The sequence below is a fragment of the Cyanistes caeruleus genome, unplaced genomic scaffold, assembly GCF_971803275.1.
Source record: "Cyanistes caeruleus unplaced genomic scaffold, bCyaCae1.hap1.1 HAP1_SCAFFOLD_125, whole genome shotgun sequence".
Taxonomy (NCBI): Eukaryota; Metazoa; Chordata; class Aves; order Passeriformes; family Paridae; genus Cyanistes; species Cyanistes caeruleus.
The window spans coordinates 508,019-524,497 of NW_028255922.1; the positions used below are offsets into that span (position 1 = coordinate 508,019).

The window sequence follows — 16,479 nt, forward strand, 5'->3', positions numbered from 1 at the left end:
ATCCAAGCACATCCTCCAGCACTGCACTTTCCTCCTGTGAATTCCCTGTGCAGGGAATGTGTCTGTGCTTTTCCCTGCTCTGTTCACTGACAAACAAACCTGAGCCCGTGGGACTGTCAGAGCTCCTTCATGCCATGAAATCAGGTTGTGTTTCTCATGGCATGTTCTGGAGGAGCTTTTCTTGGTGTGTCTTGTGCTGCTGGAAATGACACAAGAGCCAGGAGGGAACAGAAGCTGCTGCTGCCCGTTGGCTCAGGGCCAGGGAACCAAGTTGTGCTCCCGGGCAGTTGGGCCCTGCTGGAAGCAGAGCCGTGTTTCCCTTGAGCAGCTCAAGCTTGTGACAGCTCCAAACAGGAAACCTCCGCAGAAAACTCTTCCTCCAAACTCAGCTGCTTTCCCTCCTGCAGCTGTTTGGGAAAGAGCCTCAAAGCACAGACTCTGCTGGGAGCCATTGGTGCATTTCCTCCCTCCCGGCAGCAGCAGCTCCTGAGCCCTTCACGGGCTCCTGGCCCTTCCCAAACCCTTCAGCTCCCTTTCAACTCTCAGCACTCACTAACATGTGCATTTCTTTCATATTTAAACTGCATTTAAACTTCTCTTTTTCTCTCCTCTCTATTTTTTTAATCTCCTCTTTATCTCCTTTAATCCCCTGACCACCAGTAGGATGGGGATGGAGTCTTGGGGTGGGTGTGGGATGAACTGAGGATCCAGCAGAGAAGGGCAAGGCAGAGGGGAGAGGACTCAGCCAACCCTTCTCCTGCTCTCTCCTCCCCCAGGCTCCAGCTAAAGCAAGTCAGACTGGAAAGGATCCCACAAATGTTGTGTTCTCCTCCCTCTGAGCTTGGCTGGGGATCCTCAGCTTCAGCCTGGTGCAGTGATGGCTTAGATTCGCTAATTTGAGATTTTTGGCTAATGCACTAAATTGAAGAGGTTTATTATTACTTAATCACCCTTCACCTTTGCCAAGTTCTGCTGCACTGTGTCTGCTTTTCACCCAATACACTGCTAGCTCACCTACACACATGTGCTTCTTAGGATAATATTTAGATTCATAGCTTACTCTATAAAATCACACAATTACAGTTGAAATCTCTCCACCATCTCACTCAATGCAGTTTTTTATTTACTTATGGCATATTCTTACTTGCAGCTATAGGAACATAAGCTTATGAATTCTCGACTCAGCGTCTGTGAACCTTTAGCATTGCATGAACCCAAGCTCCTTCCAAGGCTGTCAATCAAACCCTTCAGTATCTGTGGAAGTTTCTGTCTTTCCATTTCCCACAGCCCAGCAAAGGATTTGTGACCCTTTGTGACAGAGGAGAACCTGCCAGGCAATTTTGTGTTTGCTGTAGGGAAGGTTGGGTTGCTCTGCATCAATTCCCAGAGCAGCGCAGAGCATTGGCTTTGTGATGTCAGGGCATGGATGCCACCTTGTCGTGGTGACATCCCAAGGTTGCCTTGGTGCACGGAAGGCCTCAGGGTCAGAGCAGCTCTTGGGCTTGCTCAGTGCAGGAGCATCCTCCTGCTTGAGGCGTTTGTCAGTGGGCAGCTGCACACTGCACAGGAGCCTTGTTTGTTCTTGTGGTGGAGCAGAGTGTGCAAACTGGCAAAAATGATTGAGCAGCTCGCTGCTGCCATTTGCACCATCTATGTCATTGGCTACTCTGGCTATTTCCTGACCAACCTGGCACGTAAGTAGAGGTTTTCCCTGGCTGGAACCTGAGCTGGCTTTTGTAGGTCTCCCTGCTCTTCCTTAGTGACCAGGTTGCTATTGAAACACAAAGACCATGAGGATGCCCCTGGTTTGGTAAAGCTCCTGTCAACACCTTCAGCAAAACACGGGGTGTCTGTAGCCAGGGGGCTGCGGGCAGCATTTGCAGGGCTTCTGTTCCCTCCACGGGAGAGCCTGTGGCAGCAGAGTCTGGCATTTCCTCACTTTGCTGGCTCAATCTCTTGGGGTGACTTTACTTTTAAGATAGCTCTGAGAGCTGGGGAAGTTGAAACTGCTGGAGGCTGATGGGAGTTTTTTCTCCTGACTAATTCCTGGCCATGGGTGAGAATTGGCAGCGGTTTTAACTATTGAGAAGTGAGATCAACCTTTGAACAGCACCTGAAGGTGTGAGGCCGGGAATTTCTTGCTCTCTTTGGTTTCTGGTTTCTGACGAGGTCACAGGGCTCTGTCTCGGCCTCCTCCCCCCCTCCAGGCCGGACAAGGCTGCAGAGGGCGGGGTGGGGGGAGAAGCGGAGCCGGCCAGCCTGACTTGGTTTGCAGTTTCTGCCACTGAACTGAAACCTGACACCATCAACATCTGCAGCTTTAGCAAGATTTTAACTCTTTTACCACCTGCATGAGACTTGCAGATTAATCCTTTTTTTCCAGAGAGAGAGAGAGAGGGAGTGATCAACCATCAGCCCATCAAAGACAGTGATGAAAAAAAATAAATTTAGAGGGGGAAGAGAAAGAAGGAGATGCTTTTAATAAGCTGAAATATTTTTCTGTTAAAGCTATGGAGATGGACAGTAGTTTTCTGAATAAAAACTCCTTTAATTCGTGACAGAGTATATTGGGAGGAACGGAGTGTTTCCAAGTGTGGATTTTGAGCAAATGATGAAGTAGTTGTGACACTGTGAGATGCTGGAACAGAGGGGGAGAAGTAAGAGTTGAAGATTTGTGGCTTTTAAGAAGCAAAAAGAGAAAACTTCTGTTTCCAGGGGGGCTCACAAAAACAGATAAAGAGAACTTTTGTCTTTGAATAAGTCATTCTTAAAAATGACATCCCTAGACTCATGACCCATAACACACCTCAGAGTGATGGCAAATGGGAGGAGATAACTGATGGCAGATTTCCCGGCAGCTGGCATCAGAGAAATAGAAAGCTATGAAGAAAAATCATTTTCTTGTGAAAAACTCCATAGAATGCAGAAGAAGACTTTTGTTTCTCTACAAAGACTGATGAAAAGACTCTAGCAGGAATTGGGACTGTTGTAAACACCAAAGTTCCAAAGTATTTTTGTCTCTATGTTGTCATGTAAACAAGAGAATGGCTGGGTAGTGGGGGAGAAAAGGGTTGTTCTGGAAGTTTTATTCTGGTTTCGTATTCTTGTAGTTTTTGTAAATAAACTTTCTTTATTCCATTTAAGTTTTAAGCCTGTTTTGCTCTTGTTCTAATCCATATCTCACAGCAAGAAATAAATAAGTTTTCTAGTGATTTTTTAGTTGCTGCTTTAAACCACACCAGTCAAGCAGGACACCTTTGAAAATGCAGACTGGGAGATCTTCTCAGATGCTGTTCTAAATAGGCCACGGTTCTCTCCAGTTTTCTCAAAGAATTTGGTTCATTTTCCTTGCCCACTGCAGGTCATGTGAGCCGTGTGTTCAGAGGTGCCGATCCTGAGGTGAGTCAGAAAGGAACATTTGATGTTCCTGGTGTTTCAGAATTGTGCAGGGAACTGTGAGCTTGGCCTGTGGCAGTAGAGTGCAGAGGGCCAGCTGGGTGGGCTGAAAGAAGATCCATTTCCATGTTTACAACAGCAATAGCAAAGGCATTGTTGGCTATTTCCTAATTTTCCATTGCAGAGCTTTAAAAGAACTCAAAGCTCAGCTTTGCAGAGAGAACGTTGCTTGCTGATAGTAGCCAGGGTGAACTCTCTAATTCAGAGCTATTTGCAGCCTGGCTGAATTAACCCATTTTGATTTAGTTGGAGAGACTTAGAATCCCATTGCTATCAAAGCTGATGATTTGTGCTTGGTAGAGCTGAAGAGAAATAAGGTTCTAAATGATAGGGAGCTGCCTGTCCCTAACTCCACCATCTGTCCACAGAGCCCAGAAGCAAGAGCAGACTCTGCTGTGGCTCCCTCTGCTCCTGGAGAAGAGGCCAAAGAGGAGCAAAATGAGCAAAAGGAGCACGAGCCTCCAGCTGTGGTCACAGCCCAGCCTGACCATGCCCAGACAGTAAGTGCCAGTGCTGGGTGCTGCTGTCTTTAGTGCAAGGCAGAGCTGCAAGTTTCTGAGCAGCCAGCACTTGCTGTTGCTGGCTGAGGATGCTGAGTGCTGGAGTCCTGCCAGCACCCAGCCATTCCCCCATCCCGTGGCAGCTGGAAATTGGGCTTTGAGCCGTCGTGCTGAGGCCCCAAAGCGCTGCTGCCTGCGGGTGAGCAGCTGGCTGCTTGGCTCAGGGAAGCTCTGTCTCTTGGCTTCTGCCAAGCCATGGCCAAGGGCTCACACGGCATTTCTGGGGCTCACAGGGCTTGCTTTGTTTGCTGTCCCTTTTTGGAAATCTCTGCATGACCTGGAGAAGTGTTCTGCAGTTTCCTTGAGTAATTCTTCACTTCTGCAGAGTCTTTTAGGCCACCTGACTTTTGGCTTTTGATAAGCTGCAAAGAGATGATTGTGTTGTCCATGAAGCTGTGGCCAGCCATTCTTGTCCTGTGTGGCCAAAGAAACAAACTGTGTAGTTCTGAACCCTTCTTCTGAGGCAAAATCCACAAGTGGCAAGTTTCTCTTGATACGTTTTGTGGTGAAGTCTGCAGCTTTGGAAACTGCATTGGAGCCTGGTGTGGGGGCAAAGCTGCAAGTCCTTGAGTGCTGTCTTTTGTTGCTAAGAACCCCTTTAGAGATGGTTGTTTTTTCTCCTCAGAGCTGTTTTCCTCCTCCTGCCTCTTCTGTCCTGACACTCCCTGTTTAACATCTAAATTTCTACCTGTGCTAGTGAGGTGGGACAATTCCATGGTTTAGGTGGTTTTTGGTGACTTTGGTCATACATGCATTACATGACCCATGGCTTCCTTCATTGGCATCCCTAGGGGTGTGTCAATTAATTTGTTGGTGGGGCCTTTTGAGGATCTCTGTCAGTGCCACTCAGAATTCTCAGCTGACAAAAGAGGGAGGAGAAACACCTTGGTCCTCTTCCATATCCTGAGGTGGCCATAGAGGCTCTCTGACCTGCAGCAGAGGATCCAATTGCACACATCCTTGTCTCCTGAATGAGCAGGATTTCTAACAAGAGTGTAGATGTCAGAGGGGCAGGAGTGGCAGTGCAGGCCTGAAAAGAACATGAACTCCAGCAGTGTCTCTCCCAAGGGCTGAGCTCACCCAGGAAGCCCCTGCAGAGCCAGGATGGAGCTGTGGGACAGGGCTGGCTGTCAGTCACTAGGGAGAGACAAGCAGGACACAGCAGAAGGGGAGGGAGGCCCTTGAGAAATGCCCCACATTTCCTGTCAGCTGCCCAAGAGTCTGTTGGAGATTCAGTGCCAGATGGGCCCTGATTGCACTGCCAGGGTCACTTTGGAATCTGTGCTTCCCCACAGGCAGAGAACAAGGCAGGAGAGCAGCAGCACAGAGCTTTGGGAACGTGGGAGCCCATCAGCCTTTGAGTCTTGGCCCACAAATGTTGGATGAGAAGTTGAAGCCCATCTTCTCTTGCTTTCTCTGCAGGTCCATCCAGAGAAAGAGCAGGAGCAGATTGTTTTATCAGGACAGCCGTGCCAGCCTAAGGGAGAGCTGTTCCCAGCCCAAGAGCAGGAAGAGCAGCTGGGGCAGCAGGTGGAAGAGCCACTGGAGAATGGCCAGGTAAGGCTGACTCAGCAGGGGACAAAGTGAAGGGCAGGAAGAGGGGCATAAAACGCAGCTCTTGGGACTGAGCAGGCCACGAGTGCCAGAGGCCCTGAAAGCAAAGAGCCTCTGCAGAGATCAGCAGCGGGACAGGAGGTTACAGTGGAAGCAGAGGTGGGTAGGGAAGCAGAAAGAAGTGACTGAATGAGTGTGATTTTGAGGCTGAAACTGAGGAAGAAGCTGAGCCTGATGGCAGCTCCCAGGCACTTGCTCTCCATTTGTGTGTACAGAACATCGAGGCAGAGCCCCAGGCAGAGCTGCCTGAAGCTCCGAGGGCCATCATGGCAGTGAAGAGGAGGCCTGAGGAAGACGGAAGCATCCAAGAGGAGATGAATCTCCCCTGGCAGAGAGGAAATCAACAGAACCAGGTGAGTGAAAGAGTGGCAGACACTCCACTCATGGAAATTCCTCTCTGTCATTCTTCACAGGCCTCTGATGAGGAGCTTCTGGCAGAGCTGCAGGAAGCTGAGGCTAGGATCAGGGCAAGGGAGAACAGGCTGGAGGAAGAAAGGAGAATCATCGAAGAGAAATTCCATCTCCTCGCTCAGCAGCAAGAGGCTCTAGAAAATCGAGTGAGTGAAAGAGCAATAGGCACAGCAGTCACTGCAGTCTGGTGCTTTCTGCCCTTCTTGCCTTTCCTCTGCAGAGCAGCAGGGGGCTGGGCTGATGCCTCTCAGTGCCATCCTGCTGTAGTGTCTATCCCAGCTGCTTGGAAGGACATTTCCTGCTGTGCTCAATCTCAGCTGCTGCCCTGGACAGTGGCACCAGTCATTTGCCCCTTTTGCCAGCACTCATCTCAAGGGATTCCTGCTGGCCTGCTCCTGCTCTCCTTGTTTCTTCAGGGCTTTTTGCAAGTGAACACAGTCCCCCAGACAGATTTGGAATACAAGCTGCAAGCTGTCTGTATCCCTTGGTGAATCTGCTGCTGTCCTGCTCCTTCCCTTTGCTCACAGTCAATGAGCCTTGGCACACAGGGACAAGCTGTGGTCTCTGACTGCTTTGTTCTCTTTGACTTGAGGTGGACGTGTTGATATCTCACCTGGCAGCCTGCGAAGGCTTCCAGCAAATGCCGGCTGATGAAGAGCCCCAAGGTCGGCGGCAGGCACAGGTACTGTCCCAAGCACAAGTGCTGCAGGCTGAGCACCTTCTGAAGATGGTGCAGGAAAAGAGGACTGAGGGGGAGGAGCTCCAACATTAGAACAAGGAGCTGCAAATGTGTCTGCAGCCCTTGGAGGGGGAAAGGGATCCTTGGGAGGAAGTGCAATGGTCGTTGTTGCAGTCATCCTTCAGAAAATCCAGGAAAATGGAATATGAAACTGGCCATCAACTTGATTAAAACCAACCTTGCGTTTTGACCATTTGGTTCCAGAAGTGGGCATCCAAAAAATCCAGTTGATGAGCTTTGCATGTGGCTAACAGCAACTTCCTAAGGGCTTGCATTTGAAAAGGGAACTCGGGGTAATCTCTGCCAGCCAGCTTTCTGACACAAACTCCTTTCTTCTCGCAGATCTACACAGGCTCTTCCATTCGATCTGCTGCAGCAGCAGCAGCAGCAGCATCTAAAGGAGCCTTTGTTGCCCAAGCTGAGCAGTGGAGCCGGGGCAGTTTGTCCATTTCCAGCAGTGACACATCTGCTGCTCAGCTCCAGGAGAGCCTGGGAAACTTCGTGGAGCAACTGAGTACGTCTGGTGTATTTCTTGTCTGAGGGACAGTGTATTGTGTGCACGTGCCAGCAGAGCTGTAGCAAATGATCCTCCTCACTTTGGTGTCCCAGAGACATTTAGGACTCCCCACAGGAACTGCTGTGCTCTGAGGCAGCGAGAGAGCGCTCTGGCTGTTCCTGCTGCCTCTGAGGGCAGCTTGGACTGGCTCGGCTTTGCCTGGCATTCCCTTGCCACTAAAGGCAGCAGCAGGAATTGTTCTTGGATCAGCAGAAGGCTGTGGCACAGCAAATGATCTATGCAAGTTCTGTGTGCTAGTGGCCAAACTGAACAGAATATTTGATTCCTAGATTCTCCTTAGACTCCAGACTTCCCACCAGTCGTCAGAACCAAAAGACTTCAGAGATATTGATTGGATTTGGGGTTTTGTCTTTTTGTTGGGGTTCCGTTTTTAGTTTTCAGTTTTTATCCTTTTTTGGTTTCGGATTTGGGGTTTTTTGGTAGAGTTTTTTTTTTTCTCCATCCTGAAAGGGCTGTTCTGCCCCATGGGTTTTAGTGGTGTCATTATTAGGACTGTTTTTATTGCCTCTACTACATCTACAAGGTTTTTATGAGAATGCTGTATTTTTGTCAGTGAGGATTCCTTTGCAAGAACATCAGGTGACAGCAGAAACAGAGAGCAAGAGATGTTTTCATTGGGCCCACAATGAAGAAACAGATACTTGTGCCACAATCTGTAATTAATATCCCAGATTTATTTTTATAAAGATGTGTCCAAGAGACACATCCACGTGGTGTGATCAGATAAAACAGCACTGCAGGCATTTCTCAGGAGCGAGCCTGCAGCCCCTGTGCTGTGTATTCCTCAGATCCATGGCACTTTTTCATCCCTGATTCCCAGCCATTCCCATGACTCTTAGAATCCTACCTATTGGCCCAAGCCCTGCTCAGATCAGTCTCTGGGAAAACACATCAAGCCCTTTGTGATTCTGCAGCACAACCCATTTAATCTGCTTCTTGCCCATGACAGCTGCCAGTGCTGTGCTCTCAGAAAAGACCTGGTGGGGCTGAGAAAAGATCCCAGCTGATTTGGTGTCTACCTTCACCTGCTGGGACACAAAAGGGCCTTGATCTGCACCTGGCTGTGTCTGATCTCCAAGGCAATGCTGTTGTGTCCTGAACGGGGGCCACAGCTTGTCAGGGGCTCAGGCCGGCTGTGTCTTCTTGCCATTGCTTGTCAGTGCTCATGCTTGGCCTTTGCCAGCCTTGTGCTGTGCCCTGCTGTGCTCTCTGCGCTTCATTTCCTTCCAAGGACTGGACAAAATCAGTCTCTCTGCTGCCCATTTGTACTGCACAACTGCCTGTCTTGTTGCTGCTGTGCTTGCTGCCCAGCTGACCACAGAGGGTTCAGAGCCCCAGACAGCGGGGCTGCCTTTGGCATCTCCTGCAAGTTGGGATCTCTGCCTGAAAGTCAGCATCTTGCATTTTGTTTCCCTCAGGGAGAATGGTGAACAAGGAAAATCCCATCACAAAATACATCGAACTGGAAAGTCTTGGCAGCGGGTGAGTCCAACCACAGTCACTTCTACACAGCCATGGGCCAGGGGTTTCACTGGGGGAATATCCATCAAGTGGGAAGTCAGACAGGTTGTCCAAATGTTTAGACAGCGGGCTTAGTCTGCCCCATGTCTCAGTACTGGCCAGAATTTGTCAAGTGTGCTCAGAAGGCATTGTCAAAGACATCTCCATGCTGCCAAGGTCTTGCCTGCAGCAAGGAACAGAACCTGGTAAATCTGCTTGTCTCTCAAGTGTGGGACAGCTCAGGATTCATTTCCTTCGCATTTTTGGATGTCTCCAAATCATCTGGCCACACTAATGAAAGGAGAAGAATCTTGCTTGCCTGAAAGCACAACCTACCCCCAATGAGAGCTGTCAGATAACAGTTCTCAGGAACATTTCTCTCCAAGAGTTTGCTAAAGGAAATACTCCATGCTCAGGATTAGAATTGCACAGTTTAGAAGCTGACACCCGAGATGAAGGAATAAGCTGCCTTTTGGAGCTGAGGCAGTAAAGCCCAAGGCTTCAGGAACAGGCCCAGTGCCCAGGCACTTGAGGGGAAAATGCATCATCTGCCTTCTGGCAGACCCCTCCTGCAACCTGCAGCTTTTAGGCATTTACAGCAGAGCTCTCCTGTCTGGACTGGCTTTCAGTGCAAGATCTAAATGGCTTCTCCTTTCTTTGCTGCTGTTTTGTTTCTAGGGGTTTTGGAGAGGTTTCCAGAGCACTTGACATTGCAACAGGAGGAGAGGTAAATGTCAACAGCCCCTGCAGCCTCTGCTGCTCTCCAGGCCTTTCCCCACTGCTGACAGCTGTGGCTGGAGCTTTGAGTAGAGCTGTGCTGAAAAGGCACAAGAAGCACAGACTGGAGCCAGCCTGCAAATTGCACTTGGAACAGGCTTTGTGGACAAGGCAAATCGCCAGTGGCCACATGTCCTGTAACTGGCCCCCAAGGGAGCAGAGAAATGGGCTGTTGGAATGTCACTCCCTAATTACTCCAGTGATGAGGTCTAATCACAAGGCACTTTGGCTCAGCTTGGCTGTGCCATTCCAAAATCACTTCCTCCATGTGTGTTGTAGTCTCATGCTACCAATTTTCTCAAATTACTCCTTTTCAATGTCATTTGAGGTGGCCATAAAGAAAATAAATGTGCAAGGAGTGAGTAGGAAGATATTAACCATGAATGAAATCAGGATCATGGAGAGTAATAGGAGTCCCAGGATCGTGAATTACTTAGCCAGGTGAGTGGTCAAGGTCCTATCCCTTGAATGTTTGTTTACATACTACAAGCATGAGAGCTTAAAACCCCACTTTGGTCAGTGGCAGGAAATAGAGTTGTTAATGATTATTTCTCTACTTATCTCCAATGGATGGGAAGAGACTGCATTTTGTCTGCATGAATCCACCCTGGCAAATGCAGACTGAAAATTGTTCAAAACCCTGCATCAGCCCTATCTTAAGAATTCAATACCTTCTAAGTTCATTGCCTCCACAGTTCTTTGGGCTTGAGTTTTTCAAGTTTCTTAAATGCTGATGAACCATCCAAGAGAGGATTGCCCTTGCATTGCTGCCCCTCTTTCCCATTGCTGTGCATGCCAGGAAGACTAGGTGCTTATTTCCAGAAATGCCATGCATGACAGGTTTTTTATCTGGGCTCTTCCTAAACTGCCTTTCTCCTTGAGACAGCTCAGACTGCAAACACTGCACAGCCTAGAGGCAATGTCTATGCCTTTACTTCTGCCCTTGTCTCCAAGGGACCCAGAAACAAGACTCAAGCGAAAAACCAACCTAGCTGTGCATGTTCACCTGCATGGCCTTGTTTCCTTTTTTCAGCTACCTTGTGCATGAGGAACTCTGGCTGGTGATGGAGTACATGGACGGAGGCACTCTGAGAGATCTCATCGATGAGATTCAAATGTCTGAAGGAGAGATTGCAGCTGTCAGTCGGGAGGTCAGGGATCCCATCTGTGCTTCCCAGGCCTTGAGCTGCATTGGCTGGGAAACAGGGACTCAGAACGGGAGGGATTTCATGGGCCAGGCTTGGTTTCTGTGTTGCTGCTAGGCTATGGGCAAGCAAGAGCATCTCAAGGGAACTGTCTGCCAGTGCCCCTGCACTCACTGGACTCACTTCCTGTACTCTTATCCCCTGCTCTTGTATTCTAGCTCTGTCTCTTGCATTGGCATTTGCACTTCTCCACCTTGCCTAGCTAAACTTTTGCCTGTCTGCACTACATTCCTTGTCTCTAAAGCAAAGGTGTGCTGGCAGGATTTGAAACAAACAGGAAAGAAAAAAAAGAGAGACTAATTTCTTTTAGTCCTCAGCTGAACAGGATAGTAGTGCAGCCCAAATGCTGTTTGCTTCTGAGCACATGCACTGCAGCTGCAGTCACCCTGGCTGCTTTGCAGGGGACAGTCTACAACAGCAGTTGCTGGTGCTCTTTCAAAAGCTGACATGCCTTTCCTGAGAAAGGTTCTGCTCTGCTCCTGTGGGAGCAGCAGGCTCTTGCTCTCAATGGCGCTGTGTTCTGCCATTCCTCCCCATTCCCCTGCAAAGGGAACCTTCCACAGCTGTTTCCTTGCTTGTGCGATGAACTCACAGCACTACTTTTTGCCCCCCTGGTTCTCTTTTCTCTCTCAGTGCCTGCAAGGACTGGATTTTCTTCACTCCAACCACGTGATCCATCGAGATGTCAAGAGCAACAACATCCTTCTCAGAACCGACGGCTCTGTCAAGCTGGGTCAGTGTATTCTTGCTCAGCTTCAGCATTCCAGGAATGGGGGGTGTGGGACTGCTTTCAGTGACTGCCAGCTCCCCAAAAATGCTGCTGCTGGCAGTGCAGGGGTCCCCCCTGCTGTGGGCTGAAGGCACAGTTGCAGGGTGCACACAGCTATGACAAGGAGCCACAAGCAGCCAAGAGTGCTATTGCTCTGTGTGTGTCTGTGTGTGTTCCTTCCAGAGGGAGGGAACTACAATCTAAACCTTCAGGGGAACAAAAGGCACTGCTGGAGGAAGTGTAAAAAATGGGGGGATGTTTGAAGTAGCCAATTCATATTTCCTTGGCTAAAGCCCTAAGGAAAGAGAGCAGGGAGTGTTGTCCAGGAAATTCAACTGCACATTCTCAAACTTCCACCGCTGAATTCTTTGGCTTGGTTTCCTAATTGAGAGTATTAAAATTAAAAGAGTATTTTGCTTTCTCCTCAGCTGATTTTGGCCTTTCTGCTCAGCTCACCCCTGAGCAAAATCAGCGGTGCTCGGTGACCGGGACTCCTTGGTGGATGGCACCTGAAGTGGTGAAGCGTCAACCATATGGCCCCAAAGTGGACGTGTGGTCTTTTGGAATTGTGGCAATTGAAATGGCCGAACAAAAAACTCCTTATGACAGTTTCACTGCTCGATCGGTAAGGAGCAAATACTCTCTGATCCCGCTGTCTTTCTCACCTGTCCCGTGTTCTCTGCTCACTGCACAAAATCCCATGGCCATCTGCTGGAAGTACTTCCACCAAGGCCCCTTCTACAAATGGCCCTGCAGCACATCAGCATCTGCTGGAGCTTTGGTTGCAGCACTGGGGGAACTCAAGCCTTACCTCACCCAAACCATCTCCATTCTCAGGCAGCATTTTGCTTTGCCTTAGAAGTCGTTCCAGCTCTTTTGGCTGTGTAGATGGCCCCAAGAATAGGAAACAAGCATCTCAGAGCTGCTGTTATCTTTCCAGAAATGAAGCAAGGAAACTCAAACCAAACCAAGTTTCTAAAACAGTGCTTTTGAGAGAAGAGGTGCACCCCCATTCTTCTCACAGGGAAACTTGCCTGAAACCTGGAGATGAGGCTGTAAAGCCAGAGTCTCTTCTGCTTCTTGTGCAGTGCTGCTGAGACACTCAGTGACCACCTTCTTTCCTAACCCAAGCCACTTTCTCCATATCACCAAGCTGGAGCCTGGTGACGGGGAGAGCCTGCCAAAACCTCCTGTTTGTTTCCTGGCACCTTCTGGGATGGGCACAGCGTTAACGCATTGACTTGAGAATCCAACGAGCACAGGGTTACCACAGGGATGACACTTCTGATTTCACCATGAATATTTTCCTTTTGCCACATAAAGGAACCTGAAATTTTCAGAGTGCTGAGAGACAGAGCTGCAGGTGGCTCCTGTGTGCCCAAACAGGCATTTTCAACCCAATACATTTGTGGAGGCATCTTAATGTGTCTGTGTTGAAAATGAGATTCCAAAGGTTTGTTTCCTTCCCTGAGGAACACCTGCTGCATTTCCTTTCTTTTCTTCCAATTACCATCATTTTCAAGAACAGGACAAAAAGCCTGATGAGTTTTGTTTTATGGCAGCTGTGCTTAAGGGACCAACAAGCACTGCAGAGATTCTTTTCATGTAAGAATCCTTGGAAATAGTAGAGTTAGTTAGAATAGCAAAATCCCTCTTCCAAAAAGGCTGCCAAGCTGCTGGGAATCCTCCGAGAAGGAAACATGTATTTGCTGATGTAGTTGCCCCTAACTAGAGCAGGCAATGAAATCAGCTGCCAAGGCAAGATCTGCTGGATGTTGGCAAAGCTGTGGCTTTGGGGCTTGGGTTTTTTCATGATACAGGAAAGTTGTCATCCAAATGCTACGGGAAAGTCATCTCTGCCTCTCTGCCAGGGCAAAAACTGCCACTGCAGAGTGGAGCTGGAACAATGGGCTCTGGGAGAGCAGTTCCAGATGGGAAAGAAGCAGGTGGAGCCTTGTGTTTCCTTTTTCTCCAGGCTAAATTCCACATAGCCACAGAAGGGAGCCCACAGCTGCGGCAGCCCGAGCAATTCTCGCCTTTGCTGCGTGACTTCCTGAGCTGCTGCCTGCAGAAAGGCGAGGCGCAGCGCTGGTCTGCCAAGGAGCTGCTGCAGGTAAAATGCCAAAAGGGCTGCAGGTGAAACAGTGTCCCAGGGATGGGCTCCTCCTCCACTGAAATCCAAGGCATCAGATGAGCCCCCATCCTCCTCCCTTCCAACCTTGGTGCTGTTCAGCTGACAGTGGGGAGCAATCCTAGACTGGGCTGGGCTGGCAGGGAGTGCTGGGTTTTAGCCCTGGCTAAAATCACCAGGGCACTTACTCATTTCTTGCTGGGAGCTATGGATTAGGAGAAGGGCAAAACAGGCTTCAAACTTCAAAGGAATAACAAATTTTATTATCAGGCCCACAAGAAAAAGAAAGGTCTCATCTGTGCAGTGAAAGGGTTCAATCTTAGCCAGGTCATGGCAGTCACGGTGTTGGATTTCAGGCTGTGCTGGGCCCCTCTCTCTGCCCGGGAGCCGCTGGGAGGGGAGGCTCGGCCTGGAGCCGTCGCTGCACGCCGGGGAGAGGGTTTAGTGTGGGCAAGATGTCAGCAGCCGTGGCCTGGCCCAGCCTGGGGCCGGGGTCCCGCAGCCTCCATCCCCCACCCGGGAGCCGCTGGGCTCTGGCCCGGCCTCCCCCAGGAGCACAGGCCGTGGGCGAGCAGGGCCGGCCTCAGCAGAGCTCCGTTACCTTTGGGCTCCGGAAGCAAAGAGGGCCAGTGCCCGGGCTGGTGGTTTTCAAAATGTGCATCATCACACAGGCACATCTCATTTCTAAATGGTGCAAAATGTTGTCAGTTCTCAGAACTAGCCAGCCATTGGCCTGTCTCAGGCACAGAGGAAGCTCCCAGCAGCTTCTCTCAAAGAAATCACTTCCGTGCGGGGTTTCTTACTTCTTTCCCTAAATGTCAATTCATCTCAAACTAACACACAGGGACATGGAAAGGTCATTTAGTCTGTGTCCTGCAATGAGCAGGGACATCTTTCAAGAGATCAGGATACTCACACCTCAGATATTTCCAGGGATGGGCCTCCTACCAGCTCTTGGGGCAACCTGTGCCACTCTTGCCCCATGCTCCTGACCTACTCTGACTCAATCCCCTTTTCATTTAAAAAGTATTCCCCTGCCTTTGAAGCTCTTAGCTTGGAAAATCATGCTTTCTTGTTGTTTTCTTTTCCTTTCTGCAGCATCAATTTATAACATCGGCCATGCCTGGGTCCAGCCTGGCACCTCTCATCGTTGCTGTGAAGAAGTGGAAGGAGGAGGCAGGAATGCAACAATTAATTTAGAACTGTCTTCTCCATGACCAACTTAGAGTAGGATTATAGAGTAGGATTGCAGAGTAGGATTGTAGAGTAGGATTATAGAGTAGGATTGTAGTGCAGGATGGTAGTGTAGGTTTGTAGTGTAGGATTGTAGAGTAGGATTTTAAATAAAATTTCTAAAATCTCAACTCCTTTGGAACATTTCTCTCCTTCTGACCCTGTGAGAAAGCTCAACATTTCCTTCTGAATTGTCAGTTTTTTCTTAGAGGTGGAAAGTGACATTGATGGCTTCTTTGGTACAGTTTGTAAGGGGGGAAGGCTCCTCTTCATTCATCCTCTCCAGACCACACTGCCTTTGGAATATGGCCAATTGGCCAAGTTTTGCCAGAATGCTGTGACATTTCTATTTGAGGCAGAAACAGCAATGGCATTTGCAGGAAAAACCAAAGGAGGAGCGGTGCAACGCAAACATCCTGTGCAGATGCAGGCTGTGCACATGTGATTCGAGAGTATTTGGCTTCCTGCCACTTGGATTTTTATCCCTAAGAGAAATCTCTTTGGCTGGAGGAGAGTCTGGCTGAAGAGAGAAAGCAGAAAGAGCAGTGAGGGTGCTGTGCAAGGTCTCCTGTGGTGCAGAGCTGTCAGCGCCTGTGAGGTGAGAGCGGGCCCGGCCTTGGCCAGGCTGGAGCCCCAGCAGAGCCCTGGCAGAGCCCGGAGAAGCCTGAGCCTCGGTAGAGGCAGGCTGGAAGGAGGCCCTTGGAGCTGCAAGAGGCAGCAGCCTGGCCCTGGCTGCCTCTTGCTGGCACCAGGCAAATCCTCCGCTCTCAGAGCCAAGCTGGCAGCTGGCTGCTCCTGAGGGGAAGCGGCGCCGTGCTGGGCACAGCACACACTGGTGCCATGGGCTGTCTGGAGTCTGCACAGGAGGAGAGAAAGGCAAAGAGCAGCCCAGGGCTGCTGCCCTGCCTGACCATTGCTGCTCTTCTGCCGCCTGCCCTGGAACTCCTGGCAATGGTCAGCAGTGTGTGCAGCACTCTGGGCACAGGGGGAGGGAGCCGGGCTGCTCCGCAGGCTCCAGCACAGGGCAGTGTCCTTCAGGCACGGCATTTCTGCCAGGGGAACCGAGGCCAGCGTGAGGCACTGACAGCAAGTCAGGGCACATCTGCACGAGCCAGTGCCTCACACAGCTCTGGGACCAAGCGCCTGCAATCCTGGAGCTCTGCACTGAGCCACAGCAAAGGTGTGAAATGCAGAGGGCTTTGCAGAAATATTCAGGGGCACCAGGCCAGCCTGCTTGGTGCTCTCTGGGGCACAGCAAGCACTGTGCAATGCAGCTCGGAGCTGCTGGCAGAGAGGGACTATGGGCATGTGCCTAAGGCTTGTTCTTGAGTAGTGATTTGGGAGGGAGCAGAAGGGTCTCAGTAGGCAATTTGTGTTTTCTTCATTAATTGCTGAATGAAAGACACAATGTGGCCTCACACAGCAAGAGAACTTGCAGAACTTACTGACTATAAGTTTGTGTTGAATTCCGAGAAAAGGAAAGTGTTGAAGTGTAACAAAAAGGCCT

The 16,479-nt window shown here is 49.8% G+C and overlaps 1 protein-coding gene across 1 annotated transcript; it reads left to right on the forward strand.

Moving 5' to 3' along the window:
- The first annotated feature begins 1,417 nt into the window (after positions 1-1,417).
- On the forward strand, positions 1,418-15,103 carry LOC147646097 (uncharacterized). Its single transcript, XM_086873948.1, has 15 exons — positions 1,418-1,694; positions 3,362-3,399; positions 3,825-3,956; positions 5,439-5,573; positions 5,846-6,187; positions 6,634-6,723; positions 7,123-7,294; positions 8,776-8,839; positions 9,536-9,584; positions 9,963-10,075; positions 10,668-10,785; positions 11,473-11,572; positions 12,037-12,233; positions 13,584-13,721; positions 14,838-15,103. Exons 1-15 carry the CDS (start codon positions 1,427-1,429, stop codon positions 14,937-14,939), a joined length of 2,058 nt encoding a protein of 685 aa, XP_086730074.1. The 5' UTR covers positions 1,418-1,426; the 3' UTR covers positions 14,940-15,103.
- The last annotated feature ends 1,376 nt before the right edge of the window (positions 15,104-16,479 follow it).

Excerpts from the sequence above, each read along its gene's own strand:
- LOC147646097 (XM_086873948.1), top strand. The coding sequence starts at position 1,427 with ATGCCACCTTGTCGTGGTGACATCCCAAGGTTGCCTTGGTGCACGGAA. Across the intron at positions 3,957-5,438 it reads AGCCTGACCATGCCCAGACA|GTCCATCCAGAGAAAGAGCA; the intron begins GTAAGTGCCAGT and ends CTTTCTCTGCAG. Across the intron at positions 6,724-7,122 it reads AAGGTCGGCGGCAGGCACAG|ATCTACACAGGCTCTTCCAT; the intron begins GTACTGTCCCAA and ends TTCTTCTCGCAG.